The sequence below is a fragment of the Antennarius striatus genome, chromosome 16 (genome assembly GCF_040054535.1).
Source record: "Antennarius striatus isolate MH-2024 chromosome 16, ASM4005453v1, whole genome shotgun sequence".
NCBI classification, from domain to species: domain Eukaryota; kingdom Metazoa; phylum Chordata; class Actinopteri; order Lophiiformes; family Antennariidae; genus Antennarius; species Antennarius striatus.
The window spans coordinates 19,082,878-19,097,619 of record NC_090791.1 but is presented as its reverse complement, the minus strand read 5'-3'; the positions used below and the strand labels follow the sequence as shown (position 1 = coordinate 19,097,619).

Genomic DNA, 14,742 nt, shown 5'->3' with positions numbered 1-14,742 from the left:
GATTAAACCTTATAGGTTAATAAGGAGCATTTTTTCCGGACAATTCTCTGCAGCTAATATGTTGGAGCAAAGACCAGGCCAAGTGTGGATCAAAGTATAAAGGCCACTTCAAGTTTTTGCAGCCACAGAATATTGAAGGTCTGGCTGTTCATGTATAACGTGTGGTAGTAAAAGGAGTACATGCAGCGTGGATGTTGCGGGGGGGGCTACACAAACCGTCAACTAAGGCTGGTGTCAGATCAAGAACCACCCCACACAGACTTGACTGCATGTGTCCCCTTAGTAGTGTCAAGTCACTCCTGAGCCAGTGTCCGGTCAGAAGTGTCTTTCCTGGGCAAAGGACAAGAACTGGAACATTGCTCAGTGTTCCAATGTCCTTTGCAGCTCCTACTAAATTTTACACTTTGAGGACTCAGGAAGAATAATGGTGAAAGACCGTCTCCAAGCCGGTCATTGTGAAATGTCCACAGTCAGTGATGGTGTGGTATCCATGCCACCTGCTAGTCTTGGTCCAATATGTTGCAACAAGTATTTTTCTGTCTTTTGACAAGTTTTATAGAGTTGCTGATTTCTCTTTCCCCCGGGCGGACCCACCACCCACAGGGCTGATCGATGGGGTCGGGTGCGCTGCCACATGGGTGGCAGTGACGACGGGGTCACAATGGACCAGACCCGGGCTTGGGGATGTGGAATGTCACCTCACTGGCGCGGAAGAAGCCGGAGCTTGTTTTGAAGGTGGAGCGTTTCCAGTTGGATCTGGTGGGGCGTACCTCCATGCATAGCCTCGGTTCTGGATCCAAAGAGGTTGGACCTTGTTTTATTCTGGAGTTGCATCAGGCGTGAGGCGCAGGGCGGGTGTGGGGATACTCACAAGCCCCCGGCTGGGCGCCGCTGTGTTGGAGTTTACCCCGGTGAGAGGGTTGCCTACCTATGCTTTTTAAGGCTGTGGGGGGGAAAACTGGAATTTGTATGCACGGAAAAGCAGCTCAGAGTATTGGGTCCCTAAATGGGAGCACCCTGGGTCGGAGGTCAATGATCGATCTTGTAATCATATCATCTGACCTTCGACCGTGTGTTTTGGACACTCTGGTGCAGAGGGGCAGAGCTGTCAATTGATCACCACCTGATAGTGAGTTGGGTCTGTTGGCGGAGTAAACCTTTGGATAGAGCTGGTAAGTCCATACAAGTAGTGCGGGTGAACTGGGAACTTCTGGAGGAGAACTCTGTCAGCGAGGCCTTTAATTCACACCTCTGACGGAGCTTCTCATGTATCCCTGTGGAGGTTGGGGGCATCAAACCTGAATGGTTGATGTTCAAAGCTTCCATTGCTCAAGATGCAGCTGAGAGCTGGGGTCTCAAGGTCTTGGGTGCCTCAAGGGGTGGTAACCCTCGAACACCATGGTGGACCTCGGTGGTCAGGGAAGCAGTCCCGACTGAAGGAGGCCTTCAGGGGCATGTTGTCCCTGGGGACTCCTGAAGCAGTTGCAGGGTACCGACGGGCCAAAATGACTGTAGCCTCGGCTGTGATGGAGGCAAAACAGAGGGTGTGGGAGGAGTTTGGAGAGGCCAAGTTGTTCTTTAGGACTGTCCAACACCTCAGTAGGGGGAAACAGCTGGCCATCCCGGCTGTATAAGGCAAGGATGGGACACTGTTGACCTCGACTGAGGAGGTTGTCTGTCAGTGGAAGGAACACTTTGAGGAACTCCTGAATCCAACTACCCCAACTGACCCATCCTCTGTCTCAAGAGGCAAAGCTGGAGGATGCTTCAAACGAGGAAAAACCACGTGACTGATGACGTTTGACACACTCAAGTGCTTCAAAACAGATGCCAGATCTTTTTGAAATTGCAACTTTATTCACCCCGCATAGAAAAATATAAGCGTCCACACAACAGCGTTTTCGAAAAAGTCTCTGTCCACATGTATCCTTATCAGTGCGTTTATCAACACGTTTATAAGCAAAATAACTCCGACAACGACAGGAGAGAGGACCGGGACGTGTGGAAATTCACGCCGTTCCTCCTGGAGGAGGACCTCCATCACAGCTCTCCACCAGGGGGCAGCGCATCCCGATCCTACCCAGAACTAGTGCTGGCGTCTTTGGCGAGGAACGTGAATGAATGAATAAATACATATATAAACGTCATGACTCATAAAGAAATAAACAGACGAACAACTATTAAAGTGTCAAGCATGTTTATCAACACGTCTTCAACATGGAGCTGTTATTCATCACAAAATAGCCAGTTTTAACTCCATCCATTCTTTGTGTACATGTAGACACGGATCACACACACTGACGTCACAGCGGTTTTCGTCGCATGGACACGCCCCCCGGGTCAGATACACCGTCCACACGACAATGCAGACCCGGCGTTTTCAAAAAACCTCACATTGGCCAGCATTTTCAAAAACTTGCGTTTTTGTCCTGGATATCTGCGTTGTCGTGTGGACGGTCGGCGTAACCACAACAAAAAACTTTTCAAAAGATCTGTCACCGTGTGGACGGGGCCTTCATTGTCCAGGTGACAAACTGGCGCTTCATTCTCCAGGTGAACCAGTTTAGTGGTTCGGATCAATGGGCGGGGCTTCAAAGCAACGGCGATGCTTTTAATGCAGCGATTTCTGAAGTATTTTTCCACAATACGCTAAATGTAGAAACTGGTGTTTTGACACAAACAGCACAATCCAAAGAGATTAACAGTCAATCTGTTTGAGAAAGATCCCTGCTTTCAGTACTGTGTATTCTTCTACAGGTATGTATCTGACTATTGTACATCTATGTTTATGTTTTTATGCTATTTTTGTGGTATAACAGATTCAAAAAGCACCTTTGGAGTCCTGTTCACAATAATTCTACAAATAAAAGAGGTTTGTAGTGATGTCTTATTTTTTATTATCAAATATTGTAATGTTTTCGCGATGCGGTTCTATTGTAAGTAAGCTCTCCAACAGAGAAATTTAAACTTTTTTGGATGTTGATTTGGTATTATTGACATTAAATTATTGAAAATTATGACTACTATTTGAAAATTAAGAAGCATAACTGTAGGAATATTGAGTTAAAGGTTTTGAATGAACTAACTAGGTTTTAATCCAACAAGGTTTTGAACTAACTAGGTTTTAAACTCATTTTTGTACTAACTAGGTTTTAAACTTACTAGTTTTTGAACTAACTAACCCACTAGGTTTTAAACAAATTAGGCCGTAAACAAACTATGTTTGGACCTAAGTAGGTTTTGAACTAACCCGCTAGGTTTTTGAACTAACTAGGTTTTGAACTATGTTTTAAACTAACTAGTTTTTGAACTAACTAGGTTTTTAAATTAACTATGTTTTGAAATAACTAATTAGGTATTAAACTAACTAGTTTCTGAACTGACCAACGAATGCATTACGTTTTGAACAAAGTAGTTTCTAAATTAGGTTTTGTACTTACTACATTTTGAACAAACTCACTTGGTTCTGAACTAACTAGGTCTTGAAATATTATTTAACATAAACATTGTATTTATATTTGTTATTTAATTATTATTTGTTTGTTTATATTTACACTGTTTACATTTACACTGTATGTTTAACATCTATCCTGCTTTATGTGCTTTCAGTTGCCCCTTGGAGAAAGTTTTCTTAATTGTTTTTTTAAATTATCGTTTCAAAATAAGTTGCATTCACCAAAATACTAAGTAGGGTTTGTTTTTGTTTTTTAAATAATAACAAAATAATCACTTAGCTTCTCAAACTAACAAGTTTCATCTAAAAAATAATGACAAACGTTATCGAAACAATTATTTGGTATCTCAAAATAAAGACACTGTATTTCAAAATGAAGACAACTTTTCTCAAAATAACAGTTTATCATGTCAAAACGCCCTTAAATGACAGTTATGTTTCCCAGGAACTGAACACAGCACACCGCGACCCGCTCAAACGGATGAGGCGGGTAGGAAAATGAATGAATGAATGGATGAATGAACACAGCGCAATCCCCACGATGTTTGTGTGACGGGAACTAAATAAACCTGTGGGTGGGGCAAGTTTAATGGCGAACGTGTGGCCAGCCTGATGCAACGTTCAGGGGATCTCGTAAAGATTAAGAGTCTCCCATCACATTGTTAAAGGAGAATCTTTCATTATAAATATATATTAAAGAAATTCAAACATATAATTTGTGGTAATACGGGAGAAAAAAAGACAAATTCGAAATGACAAATGTCTTAAAGATTTGAATTGGCCATTTCCAAGACTACTGAACCTTGTTTGTTATTTTTATATTGTCAGTTCTTTTAAATCGGCCACTCATCGGCTTGTCTATAGAACAAAATACTGTCATTTTTTATATAGTAGTTCTCTGTAATTTACCTAGTTTCGTGAGAATAATGTAATTTCCGACAGCCCCTGAAGGCCACAAATCCTCCGCTCACTTGCAGGCAGCGGATCACCTTCGTTCCAACGAGAGGACACCGTTTTCCAGTGTTGACGGAGGTTTTTCTTTTCGTCGCTGCTCAGAATGCTCAACTCTCAGAGGTCGCTGTCGGAGCTGCCCAGGATGTCCGCAGCCAGCCAGGTGGAGCGGGCCGTGCTGGTAGGTAGGCGGTGGGGCTGGAGGTGGGACAGCGGGCTGTGGGCACTGGGGCTAGCTGCTCGACCGACGAGCTGCCGGTGAACGTGTTGTGGTGTCAGATCACTCTGAAACAACGGGAGGTGGAAGGACACGACGGAGGTGCTCCGGTCGCATCCCCGCGTCACGATGCTCTTCTGCCACCAGGTTTCACGTAGCTGATTGACGGATGACGTCACACGGGCCTGTTTGTGTTATGAAGCTCCATTAGCATGTTGTTCCCCCGAAAATGACCACCTAGTAATTAACTAATCCAGATTTTAGTGAACGACAGCTCGTTGGTTGTCACCGTGTTCCGTATGGCTGCCCGTGTTTACGTGTTTACTTGTTTACATGTCAGGATAAATAACGATGCTGTTCAGACGCAGCGTCAATAAGGTCCCAGGAGTGTGGATACAAACATGTCGGATAACTACCCTCTGTCTGTGGAGTCAGGAGGGAGTCAAGGTATGTAGGTGTTAACAGTCCTACGGGGCAACAGTCCCGCAGGGCAACAGTCCCGCAGGGCAACAGTCCCACAGGACATCGACCCCATGCGGTACTGCAGAGGCTGCAGCCAGCGGGGACCAGTGATGTCTTATTCCTGCCCTCTGCCCTCTGCCCTCTGCCCTCTGGCCTCTGGCCTCCTTTTCAGTCACTTTTATTGACTGCCTGTAGGTCATCGTTTCACCAGTGTTTGTAGTTGGTTATAGATGTTATGCATTTGTTAATCAGATTAGTCAAAACAGATTTTGTCCTGTAACTTCATGGGCAACGTCTACACTGACGGGCACAAAGACATCTCCATCAGATCCAGCACACAGGGTGTTATCTGAACCTGGTTACCTGGATCAGACTGGAGATGGTAAAGTTCCTGCTGTTGTTCCAGAGGGACACCACCGTTGGTGAAGCAGAGTTTTTAGAATAATTTTCAAAGGAATCCAACATGATCCAGAATCATCAGGCAGGGTTTCTTGGCACCCCCCTCGTCACAGCCGGTGGTCATTGTTGGCGTGGAGGTGGAAGAGACGTACAAGTACCTGGGACTGCACCTGAGTAACAGACTGGACTGGTCTCACGACTAAGACTTTGTGTACAGGTAGAGGAGGCTGGTCTCCTTCAACATCTGAGCTCATTCAGATGTTCTACCAGTCCATCCTGTCCAGTGTGCTGTCCTACACCATTGTGTTCTGGAGTGGTGGGGTCAGAAAGAGGGACATGGAATGCCTGAACAGACTCATCCCCAGAGTTGGTTTTGTAGTCAGTCAGTGTCTGGACTCTGCTGAGACTGTCCTAGAGAGAAGGACCATGTCCAAGTTCAGATGAATCCTGGAGAACACCAGCCACCCCCTGCACACTACCTTCTCCCAGCAGAGGAGCTCCTTCAGCGGTAGACTGGTATCACCAAGCTCCTCCACAGAGAGACTGAGGACCTCCTTTGTGCTCCGTACCCTCAGAGGGTATAATAAGAGTAACAGGAAGGGACCTATCAAAGCCCATCGCTCCCCCTGGAGCAAAGGCCGTCAAACAGCAGTCTTCCAGAGTGCTCTGTCCTGTGCCATTCTTTGAAGCTGATTCCAGGTCTTTCCCATCCTCTTGTTGTCGGCATCAAATTCACGTCGCCAGGTGTTTCTTGGCCTCCCTCTCTTTCGTTTCCCTTGTGGATTCCAGTTCAACGCCTGCCTTGTGATATTGTTAGCTGGCTTCCTCAGAGAGTGCCCAATTCATTTCCATATTCTGCGCCGGATCTCCTCGTCAGCTGGCAGCTGGTTGGTTTGCTGCCACAGGTCTGCGTTGCTGATGATGTCTGGCCAGTGACTCTGTAGGATTGTTCTCAGGCAGCTGTTGATGAAGGTCTGCACTTTCTTGATGATGTTCTTCGTAGTTCTCCACGTTTCCGCTCCATACAGAAGAATGATTTGACGTTGGAGTTGAACAGCCTGATCTGTGTGCGAGTTGACACCGCTTTGGAGTTCCAGATGTTCTTAAGCTGCAAGTGTGCTGTCCTCGCTTTGCCGATTCTTGCTCTGACGTCTGCGTCTGTGCCGCCCTTGTATGTGAATGATGGCGCACAAGTATGTGAAGGTTTCTACCTCTTCCAACTCGCTCCCATGAAGCGTGACTGGGTCCTCGCTTGTTGTATTGATTTTGAAGATATTCGTCTTGTCTTGATTCATCTTGAGGTCAGTTTGTGATGAGGTGGCTGCCAGCTCTGTTGTCTTATGCATCTGCTGGTGACTGTGGGAAAGCAGGGCCAAGTTATCAGCAAAGTCTAGGTCCTCTAGCTGGCCAAACAGTGTCCACTGAATCGGCTTTCACCACACAGCTCATACATCCTTTTGTTGACATCACTTCTTCTCCCAGGCCACTAGTCTTTTCTTCTGTTGTTGGTGTTTCTGTAACAATTTTCTTTTTTTATAGAACAGGGTTGTTAGCCCTGCGCCCAACCCTCCTTAGTCGCCTCTTACGATATGCATGGTAGGAAAACAGTTCTATTCTGTGCTCTCTTGGCAAGCTTGGCTTGAGTAGGGAAATCAGGAAGGGAGGGGGAAGCAAATAGCGGATGAACTGGAGGTGTAATAGAATTGTAATTGAGCTGGGATGGTGATGTGCGTGTGAAGAATAATGATGTGGATGATGGTGATGAAGGATGTACCTTCCTCACCAAGTATGCCGTTCAGCTTGCTGTAAATTATTTGCTTCTTTTTTGCAGTGTATTTGTTTCTTTAGAGTTGTATTTATACGTTCCTAACTTGTGTATTTATACGTTCCTAACTCGTGTATTTATACTTTCCTAACTCGTGTATTTATATGTTCCAGAGTTGTGTATTTATCTGTCTCCTTAATCTACTTACATGCTTCTTTAGTGTATTTACGTGCTCGTTTAATGCTGTGCTATCACATTTAATGTATGGAGGTATGTGAGCTGAATGGTATATGTCATTTCCTTCAGGAAATATACCCCCCCCCCCCCATGACTGAATGTATACTCTACTACTGTTCTTCTTCAAGTCCTCAAATGTTTCTGTGTCACGATTGACAAAGGAGTCACACAGGAGGAGCAGGAGTCATCCTTTTCACAAACTGCCTGTGATGCCTATTTGTTTTAATAGTCATGTTTTGCTTCTATGGCAGGAGGAGGAATTCAACTGGCTGCTTAAAGAAGAAGTCCACGCCGTTCTGAAGCAGCTCCAGGATGTCCTTAAGGTAGGCGTTAATCTCTAATGTGGTCGAAGTGTCATCGTTTAAAGGGACTTTCCTCCAGTCAGCACTGGACCTCCTCTGTAGGTCTACAGGAGCAGCTGATGTCTGAGAAGGTTTCGATTAAGTTGGCATGGAGCAAGATTAGAAGGGCCTTGCCAAAGGAGACAACACATTTCATATTGGGAATATTAGATTTCAGGATATTTCAGTCAGTGCTGCAATATTTCTTTTTGGTTTCCCCCAAAATTATCAGATAATAAATAGTCACATGACATTAATGCACCCTGTCGCCAAAACGTATTCAGGCCAAAACAATGCAAACATTATTGAAACTACACAGGAGCCTCTGCTCCCTGCCTCTTGACTGGACCAGCTTGGCTCTCCCCCCTGTCCCATCTCTGTTTTGATGGGTGACTTTAACACGAGGCGTCATGCAGCATACAAACCAGCACCAAGGCAGCAGTTGACTAGTCATGTTGCACCGAGAAGCAAAAGCCCATGATAGCTTGAACTTCATACTCATACGACTCTATGACCACGAAAACTTCTTTTCAGACCTGTGGTGTACTTAAGGATGTAGGTGCTGAATGTCTAGTAAAGGATGCATGGAGCTAGATCTACACTCGTCTTATGCCAGTGTTGTTAGCTGGCCTCAAATCTAAATGTTTTTCCATCCGTCCATCTTCCACCACTTACCCGGAGGCTGGAGAAGGTTTTTGTGTTGGAAAACCATGAAAAAGTGTACTACACACAATAGGATACCTTAAAAAGTAGAAGCAACAGAATGTCTGTAATGATAAGACCAGAGTCTAAGACTGAGAGAAGGACTGCCTATAAGACATGTACGCAGTTCAAAGATAGTCTGGCTTTGTTTGGTGATTCTATTTTCAGTGCAAGAGCTCTTGCTGAACTTCACATCGTCTTGCATTGAGTGTGTGCTTAACATTAACGAGAGCTTTCTGTAGAGCTCCAGAGCAAAGTTTAAGTTCTCAACAGTCGCATAAATCAGAAGAACAATCCAATCTGGAGGGTTCTGTTTGGTTTTTCTGTCTTTAAAAGCGCTTTCAAATGTCTGCTGATGTATTTAAGGGCTTTATTAATAAAATTTGACTGAATTCACAGAATGCTATTCATTAACACATTGCCTTTAGTGAAAGATGAGTCAAAATTGTTTGTTGGAGACAAGATGCCATGACGACTTAATAAAGTAGAATAACAAAGAGCAGAACAGACGAAGGCTTTGAATGCTGCCGCTTGAGAAGACTTTGTCTTCATCCTGAGCCATAGCAGAGACATATCTGTGTCCTCCAATTGGACCTGATACTCAAAGTTTTTAATATTTGTTGTCCAGTAATACTTCAGGAATTGATCTAATCAAATTCACTGAGAGATTTTAACCCCTGTAAAATCTGTCTCTGCAGCCCAGAGGGCTTCAATCTACTTGATGAAAAAACATTGGAGGGGGAAATATTGGTTTACATTGAAACAGAAAATAGTCATCTTGACAGCGTTGATAGCGTCTTTGATACCGTGTCATGTGACATAATGAGATCAGATTTGGATGAATTTAGAGTGAGCTGCTAAAGTAAAACGAATCGTCCATCCAGCAGTTGAAATGTCCCCGAGAATTAAATTATACAAAGTACTGACAAATCGACAGTATCGAGAAAGCCTAAAAAAGGTCTAACTATTCCAGTTAAGAGCGTGTAGATTCACAAGGGACAGATTATAAACCTCACAACCAAATGGGAAATGGTATCAACATGAACAAAAAAGATATTTTCTTCTCTTGATCTGCTGGAGAACAAGGAAAGATTTACTTGTCCAACTGAGCTTTTTTTCAGTCTGTCACAGTGTGTCTTTCCCAAATCGTTTGTTGTCAATAGCTTATATTTAGCACCAATTTGGTGTAAAAAAAGTAAAAAGTGCGATTGAACATTCCGTGACTAGTCAAAAGGTAATTCTGACACACAGCTGAATTATAACTAATGTTACCCAAGCTCTGAAGACACAGAATAATGAAATATATCAGAGACCTCTGTCGAGATGGACACTAATCTTGTGTTTTCTCTGACATAAACAGGAGGCATCTAGACGTTTCTCCATACCAAGCCCAGGTCTGGAGAGTCAGCTGAAACAGGAGAACTTCATCCTTGGCAGCTCAACGTAATAAAACTTCTTTTTTGTTAACTTAATGTCTGTGGTCTCACTAAACATGGTTGATCAATAGGCCGTGTCTGTTACGTAACAGACTTCCTATGAAGGAGGTGGCTGTAAGATGTCCCCTGATTTTATCACACTGCTGTCAGCTGTCCTCATTGGTCTTCTGGTGGTGCTGAAATAACGGTCTAATGTGATGTTTTGCAGCATGGATCAAGTGAAGGGTGTGCTGACTTTACAGGGAGAGGCCCTGACTCAGGCTGTGAGTTTACCATCATGGTCGTATTCTTCTGTAAAAATAAATCATTGACTGTAGTAATTGTGTTCCTCTTTATTGATTTGCTTTTGTCAACAGGACATAAACCTGAAAGTTGCAAAGAGCAGCCAAACGCTGCACTTTCAGTTCAGAGAAGATAAGCAGTGGAAACTGCAGCAGGTACTGTGCATTAGTCTGTAACAACATTCTGTTAAGGTGAAACCAGGGTCTGCTTGAAGGTTTGTTTGTCTGAGGTGTGTAACACTATGAGCCAGATGATCAGGTGACTACCAGTGTCTCCTTGTGGGTTAGAATTGAAGAACATACTTGGATGAGAGGTGAAACACCGTCAGACATAACATAGATCCAGCTTCAGATTCAGCCTTGTACGACATGAATGACTGTTTGAGTGTTGTTCGGACTGTTGTAGGACTGTTGTACGAATTTGGCCAATGAGAGCATCTTCTCTGAATACTTGATACGTCTCGCTTGCCTCTGTTCATGCATCAGATCCAGGATGCCAGGAACCATGTGAACCAGGCTCTCCAGCTGCTGAGCAGCCATGACGAAAACTATCACTTCAAAACAGGGGCTGAGGTCAACAAGGTCAGTCTCCTGGTCCAGTTCTAACCAGCACACAGCGTAACATCCCAGTGCTCCCAGTGACACCAGTGATTTGTGTTTCTTCCTGCCACAGCTCATGGATGCAGTGATGCTCCAGCTGACAAGAGCACGAAACCGCCTTACCACCCCGGCCTCCATGACGCTACCTGAGCTGGCCACCAGCGCTCTGATGGTACGACACTAATGCAACAAATACTTTTAAATCAGTGAGTGTGTGACAGGCAGTAAATGTTTTTATAGGAAATATTTTACAGTAATTTTCACCCTGATTCTGGTGAAAATTTCATTCAAATCTGTCGGTTTCAGCAGACAAACTGAACCAATCATATAACCTCGTTGGCCAAGGTAATAAAGACATGTTTAGCCAACAAAATTTAGTAAGAGTTGGTTAATAATTCTAAAGATCAGCATGGCTAAAGACAAGTGGAATTGTATGTCCTTGCTTTTTGTGCATTCGAGATTCGAGTTTAATCCGTTCCATGACTGATCTCGTAAGCAAAACAACATTTCACCATTTAAGTTAACTAAAACCATTTCAATCTGTTCCAGCCTTGTAAAAACATCCCTAAACCCCTAAAAAAACATGCAGACTTTACCTGTGTATAATTAATAATATAACTTACGTAAACATTGATAAAGAACAAAAAAGAAATGCAAAAACTCACAAGAACACACGAGCTCCGTCTTTACTCCACTGAGAATGAGTGGATGTTGTATCCATCCGCCAACTAGAGGTGGTGTCCTAATGCACGACTCGTATCTCAAATAACTCGTACGTCAAGCAGCTCGTATCTCCAGGTGCTAATGTACTTCTATTTTCAAATTTTGGCCTGTGTTTTTAAATCCATTTGTAATTTCATTTCATTTCTCCAGAATTTTTTAAATTAAAGTGAGGAAAAAATTTATGTTGTCCATGTGTTACAGATGGATAAACTTGACTATTCAAACGTTATTCATTACTATTATTAAATCCAAACCTGTTATTGTGATGAATTAGCTGATTGTGACAGGATGGAAAGAAAAATGGGTGCTGCAGTCTGAGTGGGTGTCTCACACACACACACACACACACACACACACACACACACACACACACACACACACACACACACACACACACACAATGCCTCAGAAGTAACCTGTTGGGGTGTTTGGGATGTTCTGGAGGGTTTTAGTCCAATCTGATACCCAACACCTCACAAGAGAAGCTTAAACATGCAATGTTCTATCTCAGTAACATACTCAATACCAACAAAACATACAAAAAACGAATCAACATGTGTTAGCAGACTGAATGAACAAGAACATCATCATCATCATCTCCTCTCATTTTGATCCTCTGTACTCCATCGACAGAAGATGTTCTCTCCTCCCATGCCCGGGGACGTGATGGTGAACTTTTTCATCAACTTGAGCAAACTGTGTCTGACTGTGTATCAGCTGCATGTGCTGCCCCCCAACACCACCAAGGTAAGAACCGCAACGGCGTTTAACTTTGAACACACCATCGTGGGACTCATCTTTTCATCTTTTTTCTCTCCTCTCAGAACTTCAAGCTTGCTGGAAGCTCAGTGATGCACAACCCCGGAGCAGTGTTGTACGTCCCGTCCTTTACTTTGTGTGATAACCAGAATACATTCTGTGGTTGTCTTCATATAGAAATATTACATAGTTTTATTTATTATTATATATTACATATCATATTAAATATATTACTTGTCATATCATATTACATATCAGAAATGATCAGACCTGCTACTGGACACACTTCCATTGAGTTAATTTCAAGTTGTGTACCGTATTTAAGAGGCGCTCTGGTTCCTCTTGCCCTTTTCCTCCACAGTGAGCTCAACAACAATCGCTTCGAGGTGAGTCACGTTCACAAGGTGGAGTGTGTGGTGCCTTGGCTCAACGACACACTGGTGTTCTTCACCATCTCCCTGCAGCTCTGTCAGCAGCTCAAGGACAAGGTACGTGTCTCTCACAGAAGATGACTAAGCATATTAAATAAGATGCTCAAGAAATTATTTCAATCACATCAGGTGATATTGTTAATCAATATCTCCTCCTTTGGGAAATTCTTCAACTGATCGTTAGATCTTGATCGTTGACGTCCATCTGTTCTCCATCCCTGCAGATTTCCATCTTCTCTAGTTTTTGGAACTACAGACCTTTCTAATCCAGCTTCTGTCCGTCTTCTGGATATTTTGCTGGGATTCAAACTAACCACACAAGTGTGAGGGATATCTTGGCACGGTTTTAAGCTTTTAGACACTCCATTCATCCAGTCACTCAGTTTCAAGTGTTGCATGATGAACTGAAGGAGCTGATCCAACCCCCCCAGCAGGTGTTTGCCATTCCCAGCCGTGTTAGCCCAGCCGATGTATGTGAATTCAATGTCCGAGCACTGATTCCTCTCTCTTAATGAATGAATGTTGTTATTATTATTGGACGGTTATTGTTAGAAGTATTTTTGAGTTCAAACAGCTTTAGTGAGTGTTTGGAATAATAATTTGTGCACTCAGGTTTGGAAGTCAAGCAGCACTAACAGGTCAGATTGAGGGTTTTTGTGTTACCTCAAAAACTTTCCCTCACAACAGTAAGATGATGTTTTAACTCTGGTTCATTTGTAATCTTTCTGGCATTCTGCAAAAACACGTGTGTGTGTGTGTGTCGATGGAGGTTGGGGGCCAGTAAAGAACACATTACATTTTGGTCAAGTCCAGGTAAGGGAATAAAGGGATCCAAGTATTTTTATGAAGGGGACATTCTGACTTAGTGTTCACCTTCCACACATAACAGGGTTTGGTCCACTTCTCCCCACTTCACCTGAAAAATATACTGTTCTTTTTTTTTTCTTCTAAGCAGGTCTTTAATTTTCTTATTTCTACATTTTGCACCCAGACAACTCACATGCCTTTTCGATCTCATCCACCTGTACTAGTATGAAGCATCCACATCATCACAGAGGGAGTTCTTCTGTCTTGTTTTAATTTTAGTTAAACTTTCTAGAGCTCTGGAGTTTTGGGTGACTGAGTAGTAATGAAAACATTCTTCTGAGACAGGTTCTAGTCCTGTTTGTGAGACGGGATGGTTACGCTGGGACAGTAAATATTTCTGTAATGGACACATCAGGAAAAACGTTTCCCATCATGCTCTTCCTGCGATTCAAACATGTTGGTTACTTGGTCAGTGACAGAACCATATCACGTGTTTGTGGTCCAGAAAACAGCGGCATTCTCGTACAGGCATCCCCCCGGACAGCCGGGGGCTCTGGATGAAGGGAGAAACGTTTCAAATCAGTTGATGGGCATTGATACAGTGGCTGAAAATTGACAAAGGTTCGCCTTTTGTGAAAACCTAATGCCAACATTACTCACATCATAGCCTGAGCGCCACAATAGGTGGCGGACTTGGGTGTGAGATTGGAGCCTCAAGCAGGGCTGTCCTCATGGGACCGCACGTACAGACATGTATTCGACTTCATGTTGATGAACGGTATCTTCTCTCCACAGATTTGAAAGGGATCATTTCAACATTTATGTTAACAGTCAAGTGGACATTGGGTCTGAACCAGTGCTTTATTAGTATGTGTTGTTTTTATTGTTCCTCACTTGATTTGCTGAAAATTACACAAATACTGTTCAATATTCAGGACTACACAGATTTGATTAATAAGCTGTCATTGTGCTGATGTAATAATTACAATTATGTATCTGCTCTGTGTTCATATTTATTTCATGTTTTGCACATTTATTATTGATTTCCCTTGAACCAAACACTAGTCCCATCAAGAACAAATGACTCTATTCCAGTAAGTGTTAATCTGTTTTGAAAAGCTGCCTATGATACAATGGAGCTTGTTTAGCTGATATCTGTGCAATAAAAAGTCTAAAC

General features: G+C 43.2%; 1 protein-coding gene across 1 annotated transcript; it reads left to right on the top strand.

The window, feature by feature from the left end:
- Nucleotides 1–4,049: 4,049 nt before the first annotated feature.
- Nucleotides 4,050–14,017, top strand: rogdi (rogdi atypical leucine zipper). The gene is made up of 11 exons (XM_068337715.1): nt 4,050–4,586; nt 7,737–7,808; nt 9,889–9,971; nt 10,173–10,227; nt 10,321–10,401; nt 10,732–10,827; nt 10,919–11,017; nt 12,202–12,315; nt 12,393–12,442; nt 12,689–12,815; nt 12,983–14,017. The coding sequence occupies exons 1-11, from the start codon at nt 4,512–4,514 to the stop codon at nt 13,022–13,024; spliced, it is 894 nt and encodes a 297-aa protein (XP_068193816.1). The 5' UTR covers nt 4,050–4,511; the 3' UTR covers nt 13,025–14,017.
- Nucleotides 14,018–14,742: the final 725 nt, after the last annotated feature.